This window comes from Simochromis diagramma, unplaced genomic scaffold (assembly GCF_900408965.1).
Source record: "Simochromis diagramma unplaced genomic scaffold, fSimDia1.1 OVJJ01000603.1, whole genome shotgun sequence".
Classification (NCBI taxonomy): domain Eukaryota; kingdom Metazoa; phylum Chordata; class Actinopteri; order Cichliformes; family Cichlidae; genus Simochromis; species Simochromis diagramma.
The window spans coordinates 21,792,233-21,812,795 of NW_024387414.1; the positions used below are offsets into that span (position 1 = coordinate 21,792,233).

The 20,563-nt window shown below is 38.2% G+C and overlaps 1 protein-coding gene across 2 annotated transcripts; it reads right to left on the reverse strand.

Moving 5' to 3' along the window:
* Positions 1 to 2,574: 2,574 nt before the first annotated feature.
* Positions 2,575 to 19,046, reverse strand: LOC120721639 (trace amine-associated receptor 13c-like). Of its 2 annotated transcripts, XM_040012123.1 has the most exons (3): positions 18,213 to 19,046; positions 5,792 to 6,159; positions 2,575 to 4,768 (listed from the first exon to the last, which is right to left on the reverse strand). In XM_040012123.1, exons 2-3 carry the CDS (start codon positions 6,072 to 6,074, stop codon positions 3,876 to 3,878), a joined length of 1,176 nt encoding a protein of 391 aa, XP_039868057.1. In that variant the 5' UTR covers positions 6,075 to 6,159; positions 18,213 to 19,046; the 3' UTR covers positions 2,575 to 3,875. The 2 variants fall into 2 exon arrangements, with proteins under 2 accessions (XP_039868057.1, XP_039868056.1); XM_040012122.1 differs by lacking the exon at positions 18,213 to 19,046 and having other exon boundaries at positions 5,792 to 6,350.
* Between the last annotated feature and the right edge of the window lie 1,517 nt (positions 19,047 to 20,563).

The window sequence follows — 20,563 nt, forward strand, 5'->3', positions numbered from 1 at the left end:
ATCAGTGTCCAACGTAGTGGTCTATGTGCAAGTATACCATCAACACTGACACAAATACAAGAAAACAGTCTTTGAATAGCTGCTCACTGTAGCGACCACTATGCGTGAAAGGGTTAAGTAAATAAAACATATTAATTGTGAGCTTTATATTTGCTGGCAGGTAAATTCTTATTTTATCTTACATCGTCGTTTTCTAATATTTTCCCAGCTACATGATTGGCTTATCTTTTTGTCTTTTTTGCAGTTTCAAATCTTTCATCCAAATATGCAACCACAAGCTCCACAGATTCCTCCAGTTCCCTGATTTGGGAGGCTGATTTATTACGTAGTGTATTTTAGGACTTGTTTTCAGACTTACTTCTAAAATCTAACTTGCCTATCAGCCATTACAATACAAGTGTCCATTTAAAACACATTAGCATCAATCAAATGTTTCTTAATATTGCCAAAAACAAACTTCCATGTACCATATGTCAGCATATTTGACATTAAAAACCAAGGTACTTGTGTGTGGAATACCAATTTCTTTTAAATTTCATTGCTGTGGTAAAGGTGACCAGTGAGCTAATAAATGTACTTTCCAAATGTCAAACAATCCCTTCATTGAGCACTTCATGGTAAGTTACAAAAAATGTTTTCACTCTTATGTCAATTGAACTGTTGGGTTGCTGTTTATGGATTCACAGAATAATCTGTAAACTGCTTACAGCAGCAATGGCAAGAATAACCTCCTCCCTGCATTCAAAGGGATGTCAGTTGTGACAGAATAGCTAAAATTAAGCTATTCTGTCAAGAAATAAATTAATGACATTTTATGCTTCAAAATTCTCATTATTTATAAATATAATTAATTTCTTACAATACAGAATTAAAATAAGTACACAAGAAACACATTATTTCATGTTATACATTGTATGTTATACCCTGAAAAGATAGGCCGAGACAGCATGAGGGTCTGCTATATATCATAATGTTTTTATTCTACATCTCTGTGGCTGGAGTCCCATTCATTTAGTCAGTACTGATTTAATAAATACACAGATCATTCTTTAATATGCAGACAAAATACAAAGCTAAAAATAAAAATCGGTCCAAAATAATATTTGTGTCCGACACCTGGCACAATGGAAATGGCTCATATAGCAACTGATAAAGTGCATTTCTGATACTTGAGGCAGACTGTTATCAAAATAAACTGAATTAATGGATTTTAAAAGTAACCTTAACTGTTTCCTATGAGGAGGCTGCAACATGATTTCTAATTACAAACAAACCCCATTATAAATTAACAGGTGACGAAAACACTGCTGTCATTAAAAAACAACACAAAAACAAACAAAAGATTAAAAAAAAACATTACAAATAAACTACTCATTATGCAGTTGTGGCTGTTGTGGCTCCTTGACATACTTTTTCCTCTGAAATTTTTGAAAGGCTCATTAAAGCCCTTTGAAAGCAAGGTTTAGATTTGGAGAGAGGAAACAAGGACACCCGGGGAGAGGATATGGATTCGTTGTGGCAGTAGACTCACTGCAAGGACTTGCTGTTGTGCAGTTAATGGCCTTTTCAGTCACGATCCATAATATGTGGACAAACCTGAAAGCGTTTTTTAACTTTTTCAGAACTTTTTCATTTAAAGTTTTATGTGTTTCCATTTGAATGGCATTTACATTTGACTTATAGGAACTCTTGAGCCTCGGTTTTTTTGGAAACGTGTTAGGTGATGAAAACACCTCAAATTAGCTTAAACCAGGAAATGGCTTGGTCTAAAAACTGGATACAAAAACAAAACTCTCCGCCTACCAGCACCTCTAAACCTCACAAAGGTGTTACTAAATTGTTTCTTTGTTGACACCAATAATCGTCTAGAGTGGTTACTTGGCAACTGTTTATTTGTTGAATTGTTTTTTACCCTGGACATGAACCACAGAAACTCACATTAAAAAAAAAAAATCCATTAATAAAAAAAAGAAAGGTAAGGAAACTTTCTATGTGTTTATAGGCAGATTTGATCATGTTTGTATAAACCCAGTCCAAGAGACAACATATGGGGCTTAATAATGAAGGTAATGCTTAATGCCAAAAACTGCAGTTCTTCAAATGACCACTTGAGGCTGATTTAAAAAGCAAGTCAGTGGTAAAATGGTCAACATCTTAGCAGAAATAAACATGTTTACTACCTGTAAAAAAAATAAAAAATAAAAAAAAAAAAGCGACTACAAAGACATGACTTATTATGCCCACAACACCACAACAACTTAAACATGATGTAATGTAGATATTTAGGGTTTTTTTTAATAAAAAAAAAAATAGGCCACCATTGTTATTTATGGTGCAGGTAGGCTAGATCAGCGGTCCCCAACCTTTTTTGCGCCACGGACCGGTTTATGCCCGACAATATTTTCATGGACCGGCCTTTAAGGTGTCGCGGATAAATACAACAAAATAAAACTAGTACCGGTACCGAAAAAAAGAAGATTTATTCATAACACACGTGAAAAGACCCAGGAAAACCGAGTAAACGATAAAAACGATAACAAAATAACGCTGAAAACCGATAAAAACCCTGAAAACTATACATTTCACACCTGAGCCTCAACTCTCGCGGCCCGGTACCAAACGACTCACGGACCGGTACCGGTCCGAGGCCCGGGGGTTGGGGACCGCTGGGCTAGAGAGCACATCCCATTCAACTAAAATCTGAGACTGACATAACTGAACATGAAAATACTGTTGGCATAACTCAGAATTAAAAAACAAAAAACGAGGATGACCTTCTCCCAGGTTGAGCAGGCAACCATGTGCTGAAAGGCTAAATGCATTTAACCGGATTTGACTTTGAACCGTGGCCCTTTGTGGAGTGTCTTCCACCACTCTCTCTTCCTGCTTTCTGTTTCCTCTTCACTAAAAAACCCCAACAATGAAGACGATCACAGAGCTGAAGAAGCAAGCATGGGACAAAATCCTTTTCTGTGCAGCCACTTGAGAGGTGTGAAAGGGAAGTGTATCAGGTTATGATAAAATGTCTTTCCCTACCTGTAATTTCAGCCTACCAGCCACCTTTTCAATGTAGTCAATCTCTCCTCAAGACACTTTTATGTTTATAGACTCTTAAACACACTTTGGTGCACTTTCAAAGGCAGCACCTGCCATAAGTTATATTTTGCTGCCTGCAGAGCATCTTTACATTTAATACTTTCTGTTCCCAGGCTATCTTAAAGTTATTTTCACTTTCACTTGCTGTCTGCATTTTTGGGGAGACAAATTATAGGTGCAGCATTTGGTCTTAGCTGCTGCTTCTCACCAACAACAACAAAAAGTGTTTGTGAGCTCTAAATTAATCAAATGTGTTAGTGAAGTGTCAAGAACACAGCTCGGGGTCTTTTGGAAGTTGTCTTCATCCGCATGTGCCCGATCATTTCCCTTTCTCTTGCTATGGATGAGAAAACTGTGTAGATTAATATCTCTTTTCTGGTTTCCTTTAGACATTTCGTAGCGTTCATATATTATGTACTTGCTTGTGAGACTGATGTAATGAGTCAAACTCGTTTCCATCATCAATCCAGAGTGCATTGCACATGTAAAATAATCACAGCCTTTATAGGTCATAATATGGAATAACGTTGCTGCTTTTTTAATGGATGAAATTCATATGTTTTTAACATAACGCTTTAGCAAGAGAGATTATTGATGACATATTAAGGACCACAAGTTGAAATAGGCAGGGTTCCTTTTTTCCTCTCTTTGAAAACAGGAAAGAGATGACAATCTTTTCACAGAGTAAGCGAATAAACCCATTCTTCACCTTTCTCTACTTTTTAAACTATTCCAAGTCATACTTTGGGTCACAGCCACAACACAAATTTACGCGTCTCTTAGTTCTTCTCGCCATGCGGGGGGGATTGATCTCGTTGAAACAGCAGGGTCACACCCTTCCTGAAGCGGTGGTCCCTGACGCTGTAAATAATAACATTACAGCAACTGTTTCCTGTCAGAATCCAGAAGGCAAAAAAGGAGAAATTACACCAGGTGTATCCCACCACGTTCCCGAGCACAAACACTGCAATGGGCGTGAAGGATGCTGTAAAGGCAAATGTTAATATGCCAATTGTTTTGGCTGCTTTGATGTCTGAAAAAGAGGGCCTGTGAGGGCATCCTCCACCTCCTCCTCCTCCATCGCTCAGACTCCCCTCTGAGAGTAGTTTGCGTTTTTGGGAGTATCGCCGAATGCTAGTGAAAGACACGATATTAACAGCCAATGTGCCACCGAGCAGTGTGAAATCGAACGCTGGGAATAACAACAAGATGTTGGCATCAGGCGGGAGATGGCCTCCAAGCATGAGTGGGGTGTAGTTACACATGCGACTGCACTCATTGTACTCCAAAGTGAAGTTTCTGCTGAAGATGAGAGGCGCTAAAGCCAGCAGAAAGCTGGAAGCCCAGGAGAACAGGATGAGGAACAGAGTTCGTCTTCGGGTCACCAAGGCGTCCTTTTGGAGTGGCCACAGGATGGCCACACTGCGCTCCAAAGTCATTAGGAAGATGGTGCTGATGGAAACAAATGTGCATCCAGCAAACACTGGACCAATCAGCATGCAGGGCTGCCATGGGCTTACTAGTCCACCACGAGAAGAGGAGTTGGCAGGGGAAGTAGAAGTACCCTGATACCAAACAGGGGGCGTGGTGGTTACCATCAGAGAGATTTCAGTGTAGATGGAAAAAGGAACCACGAGGACACCGACCATCATGTCTGCTATGGCCAGAGACACTGTCACAGAGAAGAAAGAAGAGGAAGATGTCATGTTGGATAGCTGTATTTAGTTTTCCTTATTATCATTTACTTAGCATTTTACCATTAATCACAAGAACTGCTTTATTTTTAGGCCATTATGTGCAGAATTTAAAAAACAACCTTTCTGATTTAGGTTTTCCATAAATTTAAATTAATCGGTTGTGCTGAATGAAACTATTTAATATAATACTTTATAATCCCTTCTGGTCACTGCCACCTTGTGAAAGGAATACAGTACTTATACATTATACATATAATACAATTTACAATATATTTATTGCTTAAAATTAAAGATTCTCTTATATCTCTCTAGACTGAAAAAAAAGTCTTCTTTAATATTACTGCATTTTACAAACAGGAAATTCAATTTTACTAAGGAATTGTTTTTACGTTTCTTGAAATTAGAGCCCTACCAATATAATGTTGAGGGACGATATATTGCCCAGTAATATCTATGTGACATACCAGAGGATAAATTAAAATACAAAAGGAAAGAAGAGGTGGAACAAACTCTTATAATCTTGTCGTTAGTAATAAGGTTGCATAGTTTGTCCACCAGAGGGCACTCTACAACGTTCCTGCATGTGTTTGGAACCACACAAACACAACAGCCAGCAGATACAAGAAATGTAAACCAGTGATCTATGACTTAATGTAGCAATAAAAAATATTTATGAACAGAATCGTTACATTATATAGTAAGGAGTTATTAATAACTGCACATAACCAATGTCAGGTAAATCTGTTTATGTTTCCTGTGCCTGAAAGAAAAAAATATATCGGCTGATATCAGATTTCATATCAAATATCGGTAAATATCTGATGTTGGTCGGGCTCTACTGGAATCAATCCATGAAACTTGATTTACACTCTAGATGTACATGTTAAGATGTGGTGATAAAGCAGTTCAATTATTATTTTTTAATTCAATTCAATAAATGTTATTTATGCACAAAATTACAACAAAAGTTGTCTCAACACACAGTTCACAACATTTACCTTTCAGGTATCCCTGTGGTGTTCTCGACTGTCTGGTCTGCACAAACACTGTAAGTGTGACCACGTTCCCAACCACGATGGCAAATGCTAGGCTGACCATGAATGCCACTGCCAAGGTGCGATTGAGAACCCCACAGCAACACACGGTACATAGTGGGGCCAGTGAATGGCCTGACCCCAGTCCTGCCTGAGCAGCTGCAGTCAGGTTAAACGGACAGTCAGTGGTCACCAGCAAAGCTGCCGTACTCCCAGGAACACTGACGTTGGGAAGCAGAGCAGTCATGTCCCAGGTTAGACTGGTTTTAAGGCTTGTGATGCAGTGGTGGCGGGACCACTCAGGAGACCATGTCCTGGACTGGGAAACTCTCCTAATGGGAAAAAAATAGGTAAGCATTGAAAACCTTATATCACATAATAAGCACATTATGTCCAACAGTTAACAGTCATGGTATTTCTCTTTTTGATGGCCGAATTGAACCAATGTTTTTTTTTCTAATTCTCTATTTCTAAAAAGATTTTCTAAATGCAGTTGTTAAAAATCGCATTAAATTTGTTATTTCTCATGATTTCAATAGAATTTTTATTTTTTAACAAATGTCAGATAATTTTAGGTCGCTCATACCAGACACAATAGCACTTTTGCAGCACTCAAAATCACATCATTTAAAGCTTTGAATCGGTTACTGCAGTCAGTAGCAAACCTTTTAATATATATGTATCATCTGCAAATTTAGGGATGTTTGATTTTAACCTCTGAAAGCCACCATAAGACATAAGTGGGTATACTCTATATCTTTGCTGCCATTCAAACAGTGGCATTAAAACAGTTCTTACAAACATTGCTTTTAATATAAATTGAAGTATGTAATCCAATAACATGCTTGACTCAAAGGGTTTGAAATGCTAAAAGTCTGTAGTATATGACATGTGTAGGGTAGAGAGGTTGTGCTTATGTTGCAGTACAGATATGTTACACTAAAGGCTGAATAAAAAACAGCCTTACAAATCATAGTTAGTCTTCTTTTTCTCCAGCTGGAGAGTATTGGCACTGAATTTATTACTTGTGTGTACCAGCTACGTGCTGTTTCTGTGCCCTGACACTGTTGGAAGCACCTCGATGCTGTCAGTTCCCATGCTGAAACTCTGAGTTCAGTTCCAAATGTCTTTCTCAGCTGACAACTAAATACACGAGTCCTTCAATCATTTATGCTGTTCACTGGGCCAGAGAGCAGGAAGGTACGCACATAGGACGAAACAAAAGGTAACAGGAGTGGACATATTCAGACCAGAGCAAAACCAAATCAAAGCCTGCATTTGCTGTGGAGCTTTGTGTGCAGAAACATGGTCAACAAAACATCACAGCTGTGGCTGAAATCCTTTCACTAATATCAGCAGGGAATTAGAGGTTCTTGAGAAGCAAGGGAAACACTTGTGTATTTTTTCTGTGACTGGCTCATGGTTCAGGGTTGAATTAAGATCAGATATGAAAGACCCTCAAAGCTTGTCTGGAAACAAGGGCCAGATATAAAACAACCTGACGTTTTACTTGTTATTAGCAATATAGTGAAGTGGGTTTCACATTTGCCTAACAAGAAAAAGTTTGATCCTGGGCGGAGACAAAAAAAATGATATGATATCACGGAAACGATATCCCGCTAAATATCTGCTAAACTAAACACGTGGTGACCCTTCGTGAATAAGGGATCAGCTGAACGTAGCTTTATGAACAGAAAAATAAATGTATATTTATAAAGCTGATAAGAAATTTCATCATTTTGAAATTTTGGTCACTTTGTTATTTGTTTTAATTAAGTGACTCTTACTGAGATGTAAGATTTTACAAACAATAAATTAGATTACACAGATGCACCTTTGGTAAAAGTGACTTCAGTCTCCAGCATGTGTGGGTCAATCGTTTACTTGCTGGAAACACTTTTACTTCCTGCTAATGTTGATAAGGCCTGTCAGATTGCAAATGTCTAGATGTCAGTGGTGTGTTCACACTTATCACCTGAGTAAATTATAAACAGTGTTCTCATTATTGGAGGTTTTCCATCCCTGGTTATCTGGAAACGAAAAAAAAAACATTTGGTTGTCTGACATTTCTGTTTTTCATGTAACAAAAAGATTTTGGATCACTCCTAACGCCTTATTTTAATTTGTTATGTTCTATATTGGCTGCTTTACCTCATTTGCTTTTCAAAATACTAGAAATCCTAAGTATGTGATTACTTTTCATGTTTACCCATCGTTTGCGTATGCTTATGAAACAACGGGGCATGCTGTTCCTCATAGGTACAAATGAGCTTTCGCGGTTTTCTCACCTTTTCGCATTGTAAAATAAAGAGAAAGAGCTTTATTTGTCTTCTTGTGCTTTCAAAGCAAGGCTTTCCTGTCAAGCTCTCGTCACTTCTGATATTTCTTCCTCTGAGCTCATCTCTTTCATGTCAACCCTGCCTCAAAAGACAATTACGAGTCTTTCGTTTTCATGGTTATGTTGTGCTGAGAAATGCAATTGCTGCTTGGATTGTTTAGAGACATTTTTTCAGAGCGAACGATGTTCTACATTTATACGTCCTGGCCACAGCAGCAGTCATATGAATGCAAAGGATAGACATGTGAGTCCAAAGTGTGAAGAGCGAGCACACTCCTGTCTGTGATTAATTTTGGGCAACAATACCAACTCGGTCAGTGTGGTATTGTTGTATTGTTCAGTCTCTTTCTGCATAAAACTAGAGTGCAGTCTGATGTGTGCTGACAGTGTCTCAACACAAGCTTAAAAATATGTTGAATACTTCAATATTAACATTGTTTGTCTTTATCCTAACAGAAACATAATCTGGTTGGCCCCATATGCCTCCATGAAAACATCATTATTGTTGCAAATTAGCTGCACATAAATAACAGCAGACACATCCGGTGCATTTCTGTAATGTTTGTTTTTTGGTATCATGTTCCTGAGTTTCCCAAAGACCCCTCTGCTGCTCAAGCATGCTTAGGAAAATGCACAGCTGTGGCTCTCTGTGGAGTTCTGTTAAAATGAGTTTTACTTCCTCGCCGTCTCACAGCCCCACTGTGGTGCATCTGAAAGCTAACAATGGAAAGTTGTCGTCAGTGAAACCCAAACTGTCATTTAGTTGGAGTCATGTCTCTTTCAGCTGCGGTTCACAGCAAAAACCAAGGGGCAACTTCCAGGGTTTTAAAATTAGGACAATGGAGAAGTGTCATTAACTGCAGCTCCTTAAAGGAAGTCAGTCCTCCCAGACCCGCCATGATAAGATTACACTTTAGAGCAGAAATAAGCAGTCAAGGAATGTTTTATCATTTTTCTGCTTTTTGTTGTTGTTGTTTTGCACACTTAACACTGAGCTACAGTATCGATCATTCAAATAAAAAAGGCACCTTACTCAAGTGATGAACCAGTGTTGTGTTTACACAAAACAGACAACTGAACCTATTTTAAATTGTGTCTTTATGCACTTTGTTAATTTTAAACTTTTGTTCACAGTGTCATTAATATATGCAGAGGAGCTCAGAGAGGTAAAACTGTGAGTGTTACAGTGAGCCATCTGTAAACACAGTGGAGGCTCTGTCACGGTTTGAGGCTGCACTTCAGGCAGTGGTGTTGGAGATCTTGTCAAAATTGATGGAACGTATTGTTGGATTTGTATCCAACATGCAATACTATCTGGAAAGCATCTGATTGACTACGATCAAAAACACACTGCTAGTGCAGGAAAAATATGCTTGGGCAGAAAAACACATCATTTAGGATGATCAGATTGACCTCCTAAGAGCCTGGACCTCAGTATTATTGAACCAAAACAGAACAAGGCAGCCAACATCCAAGGAAGGGCTTTGAATGTTCTTCAAGAAGCCTGGAGAACTATTCCTGAAGACTACTTCAAGAAATTACAAGAACGCTTACCCAGGGAAGTGTTGTAGAATAAATACTGATTTTCAAGCTTGTTAAAAATGTACTAACTTATTTTCCAAGCCACGTATAAAGAAACTTGAGACGTTTTCACAGTGCTCTGTAGTCTATGCTGTATCGTGCCAAAAGAAAGATCTCATTTCATTGCTTCCACCCTTGTAAATTAGTTTTATTTAACACAAAATATGACATTTAAAGCTATAAACAATTATTTTTCTGTATTTTTATGAGCGGCCAGAATATTTCTATGTTTTGTTCTTTTCTTAAACAGATTTTTCCTCTTTTACAGATTATACTAGATTATAGTTTATAAGTCTCAGACCAAAAACTTAATATCCCTGTCATTTCAGTGCTGCAGTGGCCAAAGGCATTCATTTTATTAGCTAGATATGTTGAAAATCAATTCTGAGCTTCGAAGAATCGTTATCTGTTATTCAGTTCAGCAAAATTCAGATTGTGAGAAAATCCATCTGCCCTTTTGATTTTCTCTAAAGCTTGATATTTGCTCCCCCTCTGTGTCGGTAACACTGAGCTGCAGGCACAATGATAACTCAGCCTGAACAAGGCCAAGAGAGTGTTTAAAGAAGACTGTTTTCATTTTACAATTTATGAAAGCAGCTCTTGAAAATCTAAAATTCTTAAAATGGGTAGCAGCGAATGGTGAGGAATTATGACGTCAAGCATAGTTCAGCCTTTGACTGTGTTTCGTCTTTTTATGAGTGCATTCTTTTGTCTGAGAAAGATACAGTGTCATAGGGGTGTTTAAAAAAAACTGATTCTAGTCTAAATTATATGCTCTTAAAATCAACAGGATTAGACAACTGCTTTCAAGTCAGAGTAATTATTTTACTTTAAATTTCCTGATGGTGCTGGTGGTAAAACAAAAGGAAAATTATTTAAGGGAGGCTGGGAGATGAACCTCATTAAGGGGCTTTTTGCCCTTACCTTGAGTGAAGATGACAAGCGGAAGCCTTCCCTGTGGCAAGACCTCAGGCACAGTGAGACAAGCAGCTGACAGCAAAGACCGCACACACACACACACGCACACACACGCACGCACGCACACACACACACACACACACACACACACACACACACACACACACACACACACAACAAAATAGGCTGCATGATGATTTACATACAAGCTTTTTCACAACTTGAAATTTCAAGTCCTCAAGACAAAGGTCATTTATTTTTTATGTCTCAGTAGAAATCAGTTCTGGACCAAAGATCCAACATCTAAACTGCTTAACTATCAACAGTTACCCTGCGCATTTGTTTGTGGGCGTTATGACTGCTGTTTTTGTCGTCTTGTGCGACTGATGTGCTTTTCTTTCCTTTTATAAAAAGCCCTCCATTGCTGTGTCTTAAATCTGAGTAAGAGTGTAATAATTAGAGTGTGCAGATTCCTGCATGGGATTGGTGTGGATGTTTACAGCTCAAAGATGTCCGCCATCGAGAGAGGCTTTGTACACCTTTTCTGTTACAGCCCGCCACAGATTTACTGGATAATTTATTAGGTGCACTTTGCTGCTATTTCCCCACATTTTCTCCAACATAGTTCTATGTTAGGTTCTTTATAGTATGAGGAGATAACAAGAGGTGTACTGAAAAGTCTGCTTTTAAATTTCCAATCAAATTCTCTCTACAATTGACTTCTTATTTCCTCTTGACAGGTTTTGCACAACTCTTCTCATATTTTATCTGTGATTATAACATTTAATTCTAGTTCCCATCTCTCCTTAATATAGCCTGTGTTTTGGCATGACTCCTTTATAATCCTTTGTAAATATGAGAAACATGTTTCTTAGCTGGGAGATGTTTTTCCATAATATTAATAAAGTATTCTTCTATGCTGTTAGGAGTTTTATTAATCTTTTTCTTTATGGTTCAGTTATCTATAGCAGTCTTAAGAGGGGAGTTAGAATCGTTCCTGAAGTTCCTCTGTTCCCTGTCTTGTCATGGCACAGATTCAACAAGGTGCTGGAAACCTTGGTCCATATTGACAAGATAGCATCACACAGTTGCTCAATATACAATAATGCTTAGTTGTTACCAAGGGGCCCAAAGAGTGGCAAGAGAATATCCCCACACCATTACAATACCAGCCTGTCACTTCTCACCCTACCACCTGATTTGCAGCAGAAGTTGAGACTTCTCAGACAACATTTTTCTATCTTCTGTTGTCCAATTTTGGTCAACCCATGGAAACTTTACTCTTAGTTTACTGTTTTCAGCAGACAGGAAAGGCAGCCGGTGTGCTGCTGAAGGTCATCTGCTTCAATATTTGACCTATCAAGCATTCAGAGATGCCTTTCTGCATACCTTGGTTGCAACAAGTGGTTATTTGAGTTACTGATGCCTTCCTATCATTTTGGAGCAGTCTGGTCATTCTCCTCTAACCTCTGGCATCTACAAGCCATTTTCACTCAGAGAACTCGATATTTTCTTTTTCAGACCATTCTCTTAGAGATAAGTGTGCGGAGAAAATCCCAGGAGATCAGTCGTTTCTGAAATACACAGACCAGCCCGTCTGAGACAATCAACCATTTGAGTTATTCTTGCCTTCCTATAAACTCAAAGTAGTCTAGCCATTCTCCTCTGACCTCAACCTGATTCAGACGATTCCCCATAAACCCTGGAGATGGTTGTGTATTTCAGTACATCAACAATGTCGGAAATACTCAGAACAGCCCATTTAACATGAACAACCAGGCCACATTCGGCCATGTTTCATCTATTCTGACGCTCGGTTTAAACTTTAGCAGGCTGTCTTGTTCATGTCTACATACGTAAATGCATGGAGCTGCTGCTGATGTGAAAAGCTGATTAGATATTTGGATTACTTTATTGAGCAGTGGAGCAGGCAAACTTAATAAAGTGGTTGCTGAGTGTATGTAGTGTGACTCTACTTCATAGAGTAGTTGGTGCTTTGTTCTCAGATCTATTTTCTTTGTCTGTTTTCTGATGCACACAGTTTCACGAGTATCTTTTTACTTTTCTCCATTTTATATAAAAAAATCCTTCACATTTCATTTTTGCTTCTGAACATTTCTTACTCTACATTCCGCCTACATTGTTTGCAGAACTCTTTAGTCAGGAAGGTTTTGATGACTCAGACTTTAAAGAGTGGTGAACTATTCAAGTTTTGAAAAATGTGAATGGGGTTTTGATTGTTGCAGCTGACTCAGGTGCTACGTAAAATTCAGTAACTGCCAAATCGACTGAGAAAAACTGTAATGATCAGTTGAGCAGGTGAATGTATTTTGAACAGTTTTCTCAGGTTTTTGTGAATGAGAACGGCGTCACTGTCTTTTGGTTTGTTTCTTTTGCTAATACTATGTTGGTTGTGATTCGTTACATAGATATATGTTTATTTCATATTCATTAATTACATCATATTAACTGCAAAAGTAGTTGCAGTGGCTGATAGGCACTCTGCCATGTCCACATTTTAGCACATAGCAAATAACAAATAAGTCTTCACATAATGACGATTAGTCATGCTCAGTCTCTGTCAACACTTCTTTAATTGATATAGACTTTGCAGGGCTGTCTACTGTGTAGTATGTTTTTAAAAAAAAATTTTTTTCAAAAAATTCAATGTGCGTCATGTTTCTGAGGTATGAAAGTAGTAAATATATAAGCTATAGTATCAGTTCTTTGTGTGTATTCGAGTGAAATTCTCCTGTTTCTCACCTCTTTTGGTCTTCAGATCTTCCCTGATTTTATTTATTTATTTGTTTACTCAAGAAATAAATTGTTGAGTTAACAGCCATTTACCAGACTTGTTATCAGGTCTTTTTCTACAGGAATGTAGTGTTGACAACAGTGAAGATGATGGCCATTAGAATAATTTTGGAAATACAGATGCCTCTGTACATTTCATGGTTCAGGCTTTACCCTGTAAAGCCTGAACCATGAAATAATTGCCAGACACTCTTTTTAATTTATTGACATTTCCGACAGATTAAAAAAAAGTTTGCGTTTGCATGTGTGAGTATTAATTGGATAGTTTTTGCTACATCTAACGTCTTTAGTTTTTTCTGGAAAAACTTTTTTCTGACTTAATAAGTCATTTCTAATTATTTATTCGATTAAGTGTTCATTATTGGTTTCTAAACACATGCACAGATAAAACCCGAAAGAAGCTCCAGTAACAATGCTGTGCTATATGGAGTCCACTGTGGTGGAATAGCTGCATTTAGGTTGTTGTTCTTGCATGCAGTGAACCTTCTTTGACAGGGCTGTGTCTCTGAGTGACAGATTATGTAGGAAGACCGTGGGGGCCCGGTCAGGGCTCTCGAGCCAGGTCGCCTAACGCACACAGGGGTCATCTGCAGTAATAAGTGGGTCAGAGTCGCCTGAGGCCGACTGCCACAGCACATGAGCAGAAATACAATTTTGTCTTCACATCTTGGCCTGTCATTCTGTCTGTGTTTGTTTCACTGTGTACAGCAAACACATACAGGCACACATTTAAAAAGGGTTGTTTTATAACCCTGTTCACAAAAACAGGGTTATAAAAAAAGAAGTGGGGACACTATAAAATGTGAGAACCTTATTAAAGGTTTTACTTTATTTAAAATAGTACAAGACTAACATTTCTAATGTTTGAACTAGAGATGGACCGATCCGATATTACGTATCGGTATCGGTCCGATACTGACGTAAATTACTGGATCGGATATCGGAGAAAAATATAAAAAAATGTAATCCGATCCATTAAATATCAAAAAAGCACCTCGCAAAACTTGCGACATGGCATAACTCGGCTCATAACTGCAGCACATTGCAGCAGTGCGGGTCACGTGATAGAGTGGCTGTGTGTATTTGTAGCCTCGCTAGCAATCCGGCATTTCATCTCCGAGGAAGTTATCCCAGAGAGAAGTAAAGCAAGTGTGTAAGTTCATCTCTGAATGTTTGTAAAGCATTCCCGCGTTACACTTAACAACCGATATATGGAGTGACTGCCTCTTCTCTCTCCCTCTCCTGCTGCTACTTCAATCGTGAAACTGATCAATGATCAGCTGATCGGCTTTTCTGTAGTGAGTCCGTCTCTCTTGTTTGTTTTTGGCCCACTTCGCACCAGAAAGAGGAAATCAGCAGCTGAACAACAGCAGCACGTTTAAGCTTGATAAGCTGTTGTTAGAATTTATTTAATATTACTTTCTACACCAGGATCCTTTTCTACGTAGCTGATGGCTGGTAACCGTGCAGGGGCAGATCTAGCAAAGTTTAGCCAGGGGGGCCGATTGGGCATTAACAGGGAAAAGGGGGCACAAAGACATACTTTTCTTTCTTATTCTCATTTAAAATGTCTAGTTTTTAATAAATAATTATCCAAATCTTACACCCAAAGTTTTAATCTGATGTAAAATGTAATATAGTAACTATTAAGTCTAATATACCCTAGTAAGCTATAGTACTTTTTCCTTTGGGAAGGTATCATCTGTGCAGTCTGCAATTTTGTTGAAGAAAGATGTTGAATCTATTTGATTATTCTTGAAAAATAATTGATTTCTGTGTATTATTTTTTTTCACACTGCATCAAATTATAGTTGATTACGTCAATTAAGCATCATGAGGTGGAGGATGGGAGGTGGTTCCCTATTTTTTTTTTTTTTTTTTTTTTTTTGCTGGGAGTTTGATAACCCTATTAGTTAGGTTGCTTAATATTTCTGCTAAGTACTCTTTAAAATACCAGAATAGGGAGGATGGAGTAGGTTTAAGTTTATTAGATTGATCAGTATTGCTGAACTATGAAATATTTTGGGTGCAGTTTATTTTTTGCATACAGGTATAACAGAATAGCTTTAGTGTTTGTTTTTTTTAACTTGAGTATGAACTTATACAAAAAGCAGCAAGATATTTAAAAAACTGTTTTATTGATTAAAAAATACACTATATCGGATTCATATCGGTATCGGCAGATATCCAAATTTATGATATCGGTATCGGTATCGGACATAAAAAAGTGGTATCGTGCCATCTCTAGTTTGAACACAGAAGTTTTGTTGAATATGATGCCAGCAACGTCCAAAAATTGGATGGACAGGAACATCACAGGGTTAGGGTTCAAAGGATTTAAAGAGCATTTAAAGAACACCAGGTGAAGGCACTGCTGTGGCTCACCTGGTTGAGCTGACCACCCTCCTGACCATTCTAGGAAACCAGTGCCAGTCTCTCCAGTCAAAATATGAAAAAAAAGTGATTCATTTATAAAATTGACAAAGATCCATCTCATATCCTTTTGCCAGAGTATGAGCTGCTGTCCTCAGACTAATCTATTTAAGCTGTAAGCATCTAATTTCCCATCCACACCTGGGATGGTCTGAGCTTCTGCAGTGCATGGGCTCATCTGTGTAGGCACCATTATTGCTAAATGATGTTGCAGACTTTGGAGTAATGCATGATGCCATTTTACAAAATCTTTCAGGGAAGGACTCCTAATTTCATCCACACAATGCCAAATCGCCTTCTGCATGTATTACAGCACCATGGCTCATAACAAAGAGTCTGCCTTCAGTCCAGAGTCGTCCCCAACTTAAAATTGCACATTATGAAATGATGAAAAAATGTGAGAAAGGAAGCCCTGGATTGTTTAGTAACTAAAATATCAACTAATAAAAAGAAAGGCGTTTATCTTTAGAGTTACAGCAGTCGGTATCCTCAGTTCCCAAATTGAAAAACAAGGAGGTGATGAAATGTGTGGTAAACATGGTCGTGTCCCAACATTTTTGAACATGTTGCTTTCATAATAAATGAAAGCAAGTGTTCAAAAAACAAAATAAAACAATTATCCTTGTACTATTTTCATTTAACTTTAGAGTCTGAATGATCAAATCACTGCAGTTCAGTTATATAGTTGTATGCAGTTTATTCAATTCAATTCAATTCAATTCAATTTTATTTATATAGCGCCAAATCACAACATAAGTCGCCTCAAGGCGCTTCATTATAAAGCATTGCATTTTTTTTTAAATGAGTTCACATTTTTGCCTTTGTTCGTGTGTTTTTGACATCATTGGGAATATTTTTGCTCTTGTTCTGTCTGAAAAAAAAAATCTCTGGCAGTGTTTGTTGTCACTTCAGTAGTTTCTCATTCTAGCTTTTCTTCTTTTTATTCCATTGCTTAAAATTTCTTAACATTACACTTAAAATGATGATCTGAACACTGAAAAAGCCCCTTTTTAACATATAAAGATACCCTATATGGAGAGATCATATAAGACATTCAGGGTGTACCCCCCTCTTTTATGGACTGCAACATCTGGAAATACTCTGGAAGTCCCTCAACCCTTTTTAAACCACTTAAATTAGGTTTTTCTTTTTCTGTGTGTGGTCTTTGCTGTGCATTTAGGGTAACAAATGAATACTTAGAGAGTACAAGAACAACAAGAAGAACAAAAATAGTTTAATAGGATTTTTAAATGATCCCAAACAAACTGAATAAAAGAAACTGTGCATCACAGACTTGACATTCTGGTATTTAACTGTAAAAACATATCAAACATTTGACAAATGTCCAGTTTACGCTTTTACATTTACACCCTTCTTCTCAGGTTTGTTTCCCGGGAGAAAAAAAATAGAAATCAATAATTTATAAATTAAAACCTATGTTTCTTTAAAATTACACTACAATTTCTAAAAGCTGTTTCCGTCAGTGATATCATGGTTCTCAAGGATTGCTATTGCCTTGTTTCCCAGTAATGGTATTTAATAATGAACTAAATACATTTGAAAAGTCCCATTCACCCACAAGATGAAGAACTTTTTACATCAGAGCATGTGTTTCTGGACTTGTCCTTATATGTCTTTACATCCTGTCTGTCCCTATCGAAATTATGCACAGCTAACAGACATCACACCCACCTCTGGACTCAGCCAACAGCTGCTGCATGCCTGAATGGTCAGACACCAAGCATGATACACCTGACAGATTAGCAGGTTAGTATGAAGCATTTTCCCCAATACAAAGCACTGAAGGTTTGATTAGGCTGACACTGCTAGCTTACACTGATTAGGATTTCTTAAAAAGCTTCCAACTGAAGAAATGTTCTTGTTTAATAAAACAGAAGAAAATAAAAACACTAAAAACAACTGTTGTGAAAAATATCATTGAAACTGAACGAGACACGTATCTGTGTGGCCGCAGAGACTACTCAATGTTTGTGTCCAATAACAACCAGCAAAGAAAAATGCAATGGGACTATTTAAAATATAAATATTTTGGTAAACTTTAAGTGAAAATATAAGTCTTATGCTTCAAATAATTATAGTAGTTTTCTGAATGTTACACATTACAATTTAATTCTGTTAAGTGAGTAATTATGAGTTAATATTCAGAGCTAAATGCATACAGTGTGGGGATTTAGCCTTATATTATCAAGAAATTGCGTCTTTGAAATACTGTCAAAATAAAAGAGCTGCTGTCATTTAATCAAAACACAATTAACAAGAAATCTAATGAGACAATCTTACCGGCATTTCCTCAGAGCACTTGGCAAGACAGAGGTTGACAGCAGGAACAAAATCCAGTATTTAGATGCTGACTTAGTGGAAATAAATTCCTGTTAAACACCGTCCAGTGGAGAAGAAAGTGGAGCTGTAGTCCTCATCATTCATTCTCCCGAGAAGCACACATTAAGCACAAAGCCTCTCACACACTCCGGCTCTCTGTCCATGTGATTCAGCCTCTCCCCTCTCCTTCCTCCCACTCTCTCTCCTTGCATTGAGCGCTTAATCTCCAGTCCCCACTACTTCACTGTTTCCCCTCTCTACAGCTTATCACATGCACACGGTCTTTCCCTAGAGCTTCAAGGTAAAGTCCACAGCAGCACTTTGCTCCCTTTCTCTTTTTGTTTCCCTCCCATGTTTGGCCTCTCATGTGTCTCCCCCCACCCTCTCTCATCTTCTCTCTTTGGTCCTCGGTGCTCTGAACATCTGTCATGCTGTTGTGTCTCAGAGCTTCTGTTGTTGTTGAACTCTCACTTTCAGTCCACGCCTCATTATCTGCATAGACTCTTTGTCCTCAAGCTTATTGTAGCTTTCTTACATGCTTTCACTTTTGAACTTTTCACGTGCCTGTGCTGCTGAAAATCATCTCTAGCTCCATTTCAGTGGCACCCATCGTTTGCCCCTAGTGGTCTGGGCCCATGTGCAAAGCTTGTCTAGCTTGAGGGTCACATCCATCCTCTGTTGTTTTCCTCAGGGAGAAAAGACTACAGCTTTCAAGTGAGACCTCCTACCTTCAAATATGATTGGAAACACTGAACATCAGGTTTAAGGACACAGCACTGATTTGCTCTTGCCTTAACAAAAATCTCCACGAGACGGGCTGAAGTCATTCAACAGCAAATGCACTGAGATTGAAATGGAAATTGAAGCATTCGGCTGAAGAAATGTTGATGAGGCCTGGGGAATAAACAACAGTGTACGTGCTGAGCAGCTTTATGTAACTTAATCCTCAAGGGGTTTGTAAATCTGCCAAATAAATAGGACATATCCCATGTTATAGTCAGGGAGCTATAGCCTGGTTTCTGTTCTGGTTGATTACATTTGGAGGCCTACCAACCTGAGTGACAGGTCTTTTGATGGTACAGCACTGTCAGCTATACATACTGTATCTATTGCTGTGTGAAGCCTGCAGACAAACTGAATGGCTCAAGCTCTGGTGGGAGTCACACTGTGAATAATCCAACATAAAACATGCAGTATTAACCTGAATGAAGTTCCTATAAGATCAGGGACAGCACATGTGTTAGTGATTTGTCAACCCTTCCTTTCCTTCTTTTTTACTTTGTTTCCACAATCAGAGGAGTCGCCCTCTGTTGGTCATCATAAAGAATGCAGGTTTAACTTCTGTCTGTGTACATTTTTCCTGCCATTCCCACATCCTGGATTGATTCATAGCAACTTTACTCAACCTTGCCTTCCAGGGCAATGCCGCTAACAAAGCTGGGTAAAGAACAAACATTTGTGACATTTTCTGTCCCAGAAAAATATTTGCATGATCTGAGTAGTTTGCACCCACTGACACGGTGATGAGGTTGAAATGTGGACTTTCAGAGAACAGAAGTGCTTCCTGAATGAACAGCTCTGTGTCTGACCCAATTAAAAGTGCACTAGCCTGAGTGTCATCTCCTTAGCACCGCCACCATAAAGTGACTTACCCTGACATTAGTGTTAGAGTTTTAGGGTTTTGCTACCAAGTTATGTTCTTAAACTGATTACCCTTAGGAAATGTTTCTCAGGGCTCCCTAGAAGTCAAATCTTCACACCCAATTAGACTATATTTTAAGTACAGAGCATGAATATTAAATCTATCTAGTCAGTTACTGATAGTTTTTAATGCATGACTGACAATGAGAGCATAATGGCCTCCACACATTTTCTGTCAGTACTCATAAAAAAATGAACACAAAATAAAATGTGTCAGGCCAGCACAAGCTGCCAAAACAGCTTCCCTTCAGTTTGGCATTGATTCTGCAAGTCTGAACGTTACTGGAGGGAAGAATACGATTTGTCCATAAGCAGTTCCCTCAGTTGGTCTTTTGATGATCTATCGCAGTGGTCCAAAATCCTCAATACGTGTTGCAAACACTATAACATACAAGCCTAATTCTGTGTAGCATGTAAATAAAAGCGGAATCCAATGCAAATCTCATATTTTATTTACATATCGAACATTTAAAAAAAAAAAAGTGTCATTTTAAGGAAAATATTGAGTCTAATTTGAATTTTATGTCATTGACGTGTCTCAAAAACTTGGGACCGGGCCTGTTTACCACTGTGCAGCATTCCCTCTTCTTTTAACAGCAGCCCATAAATGT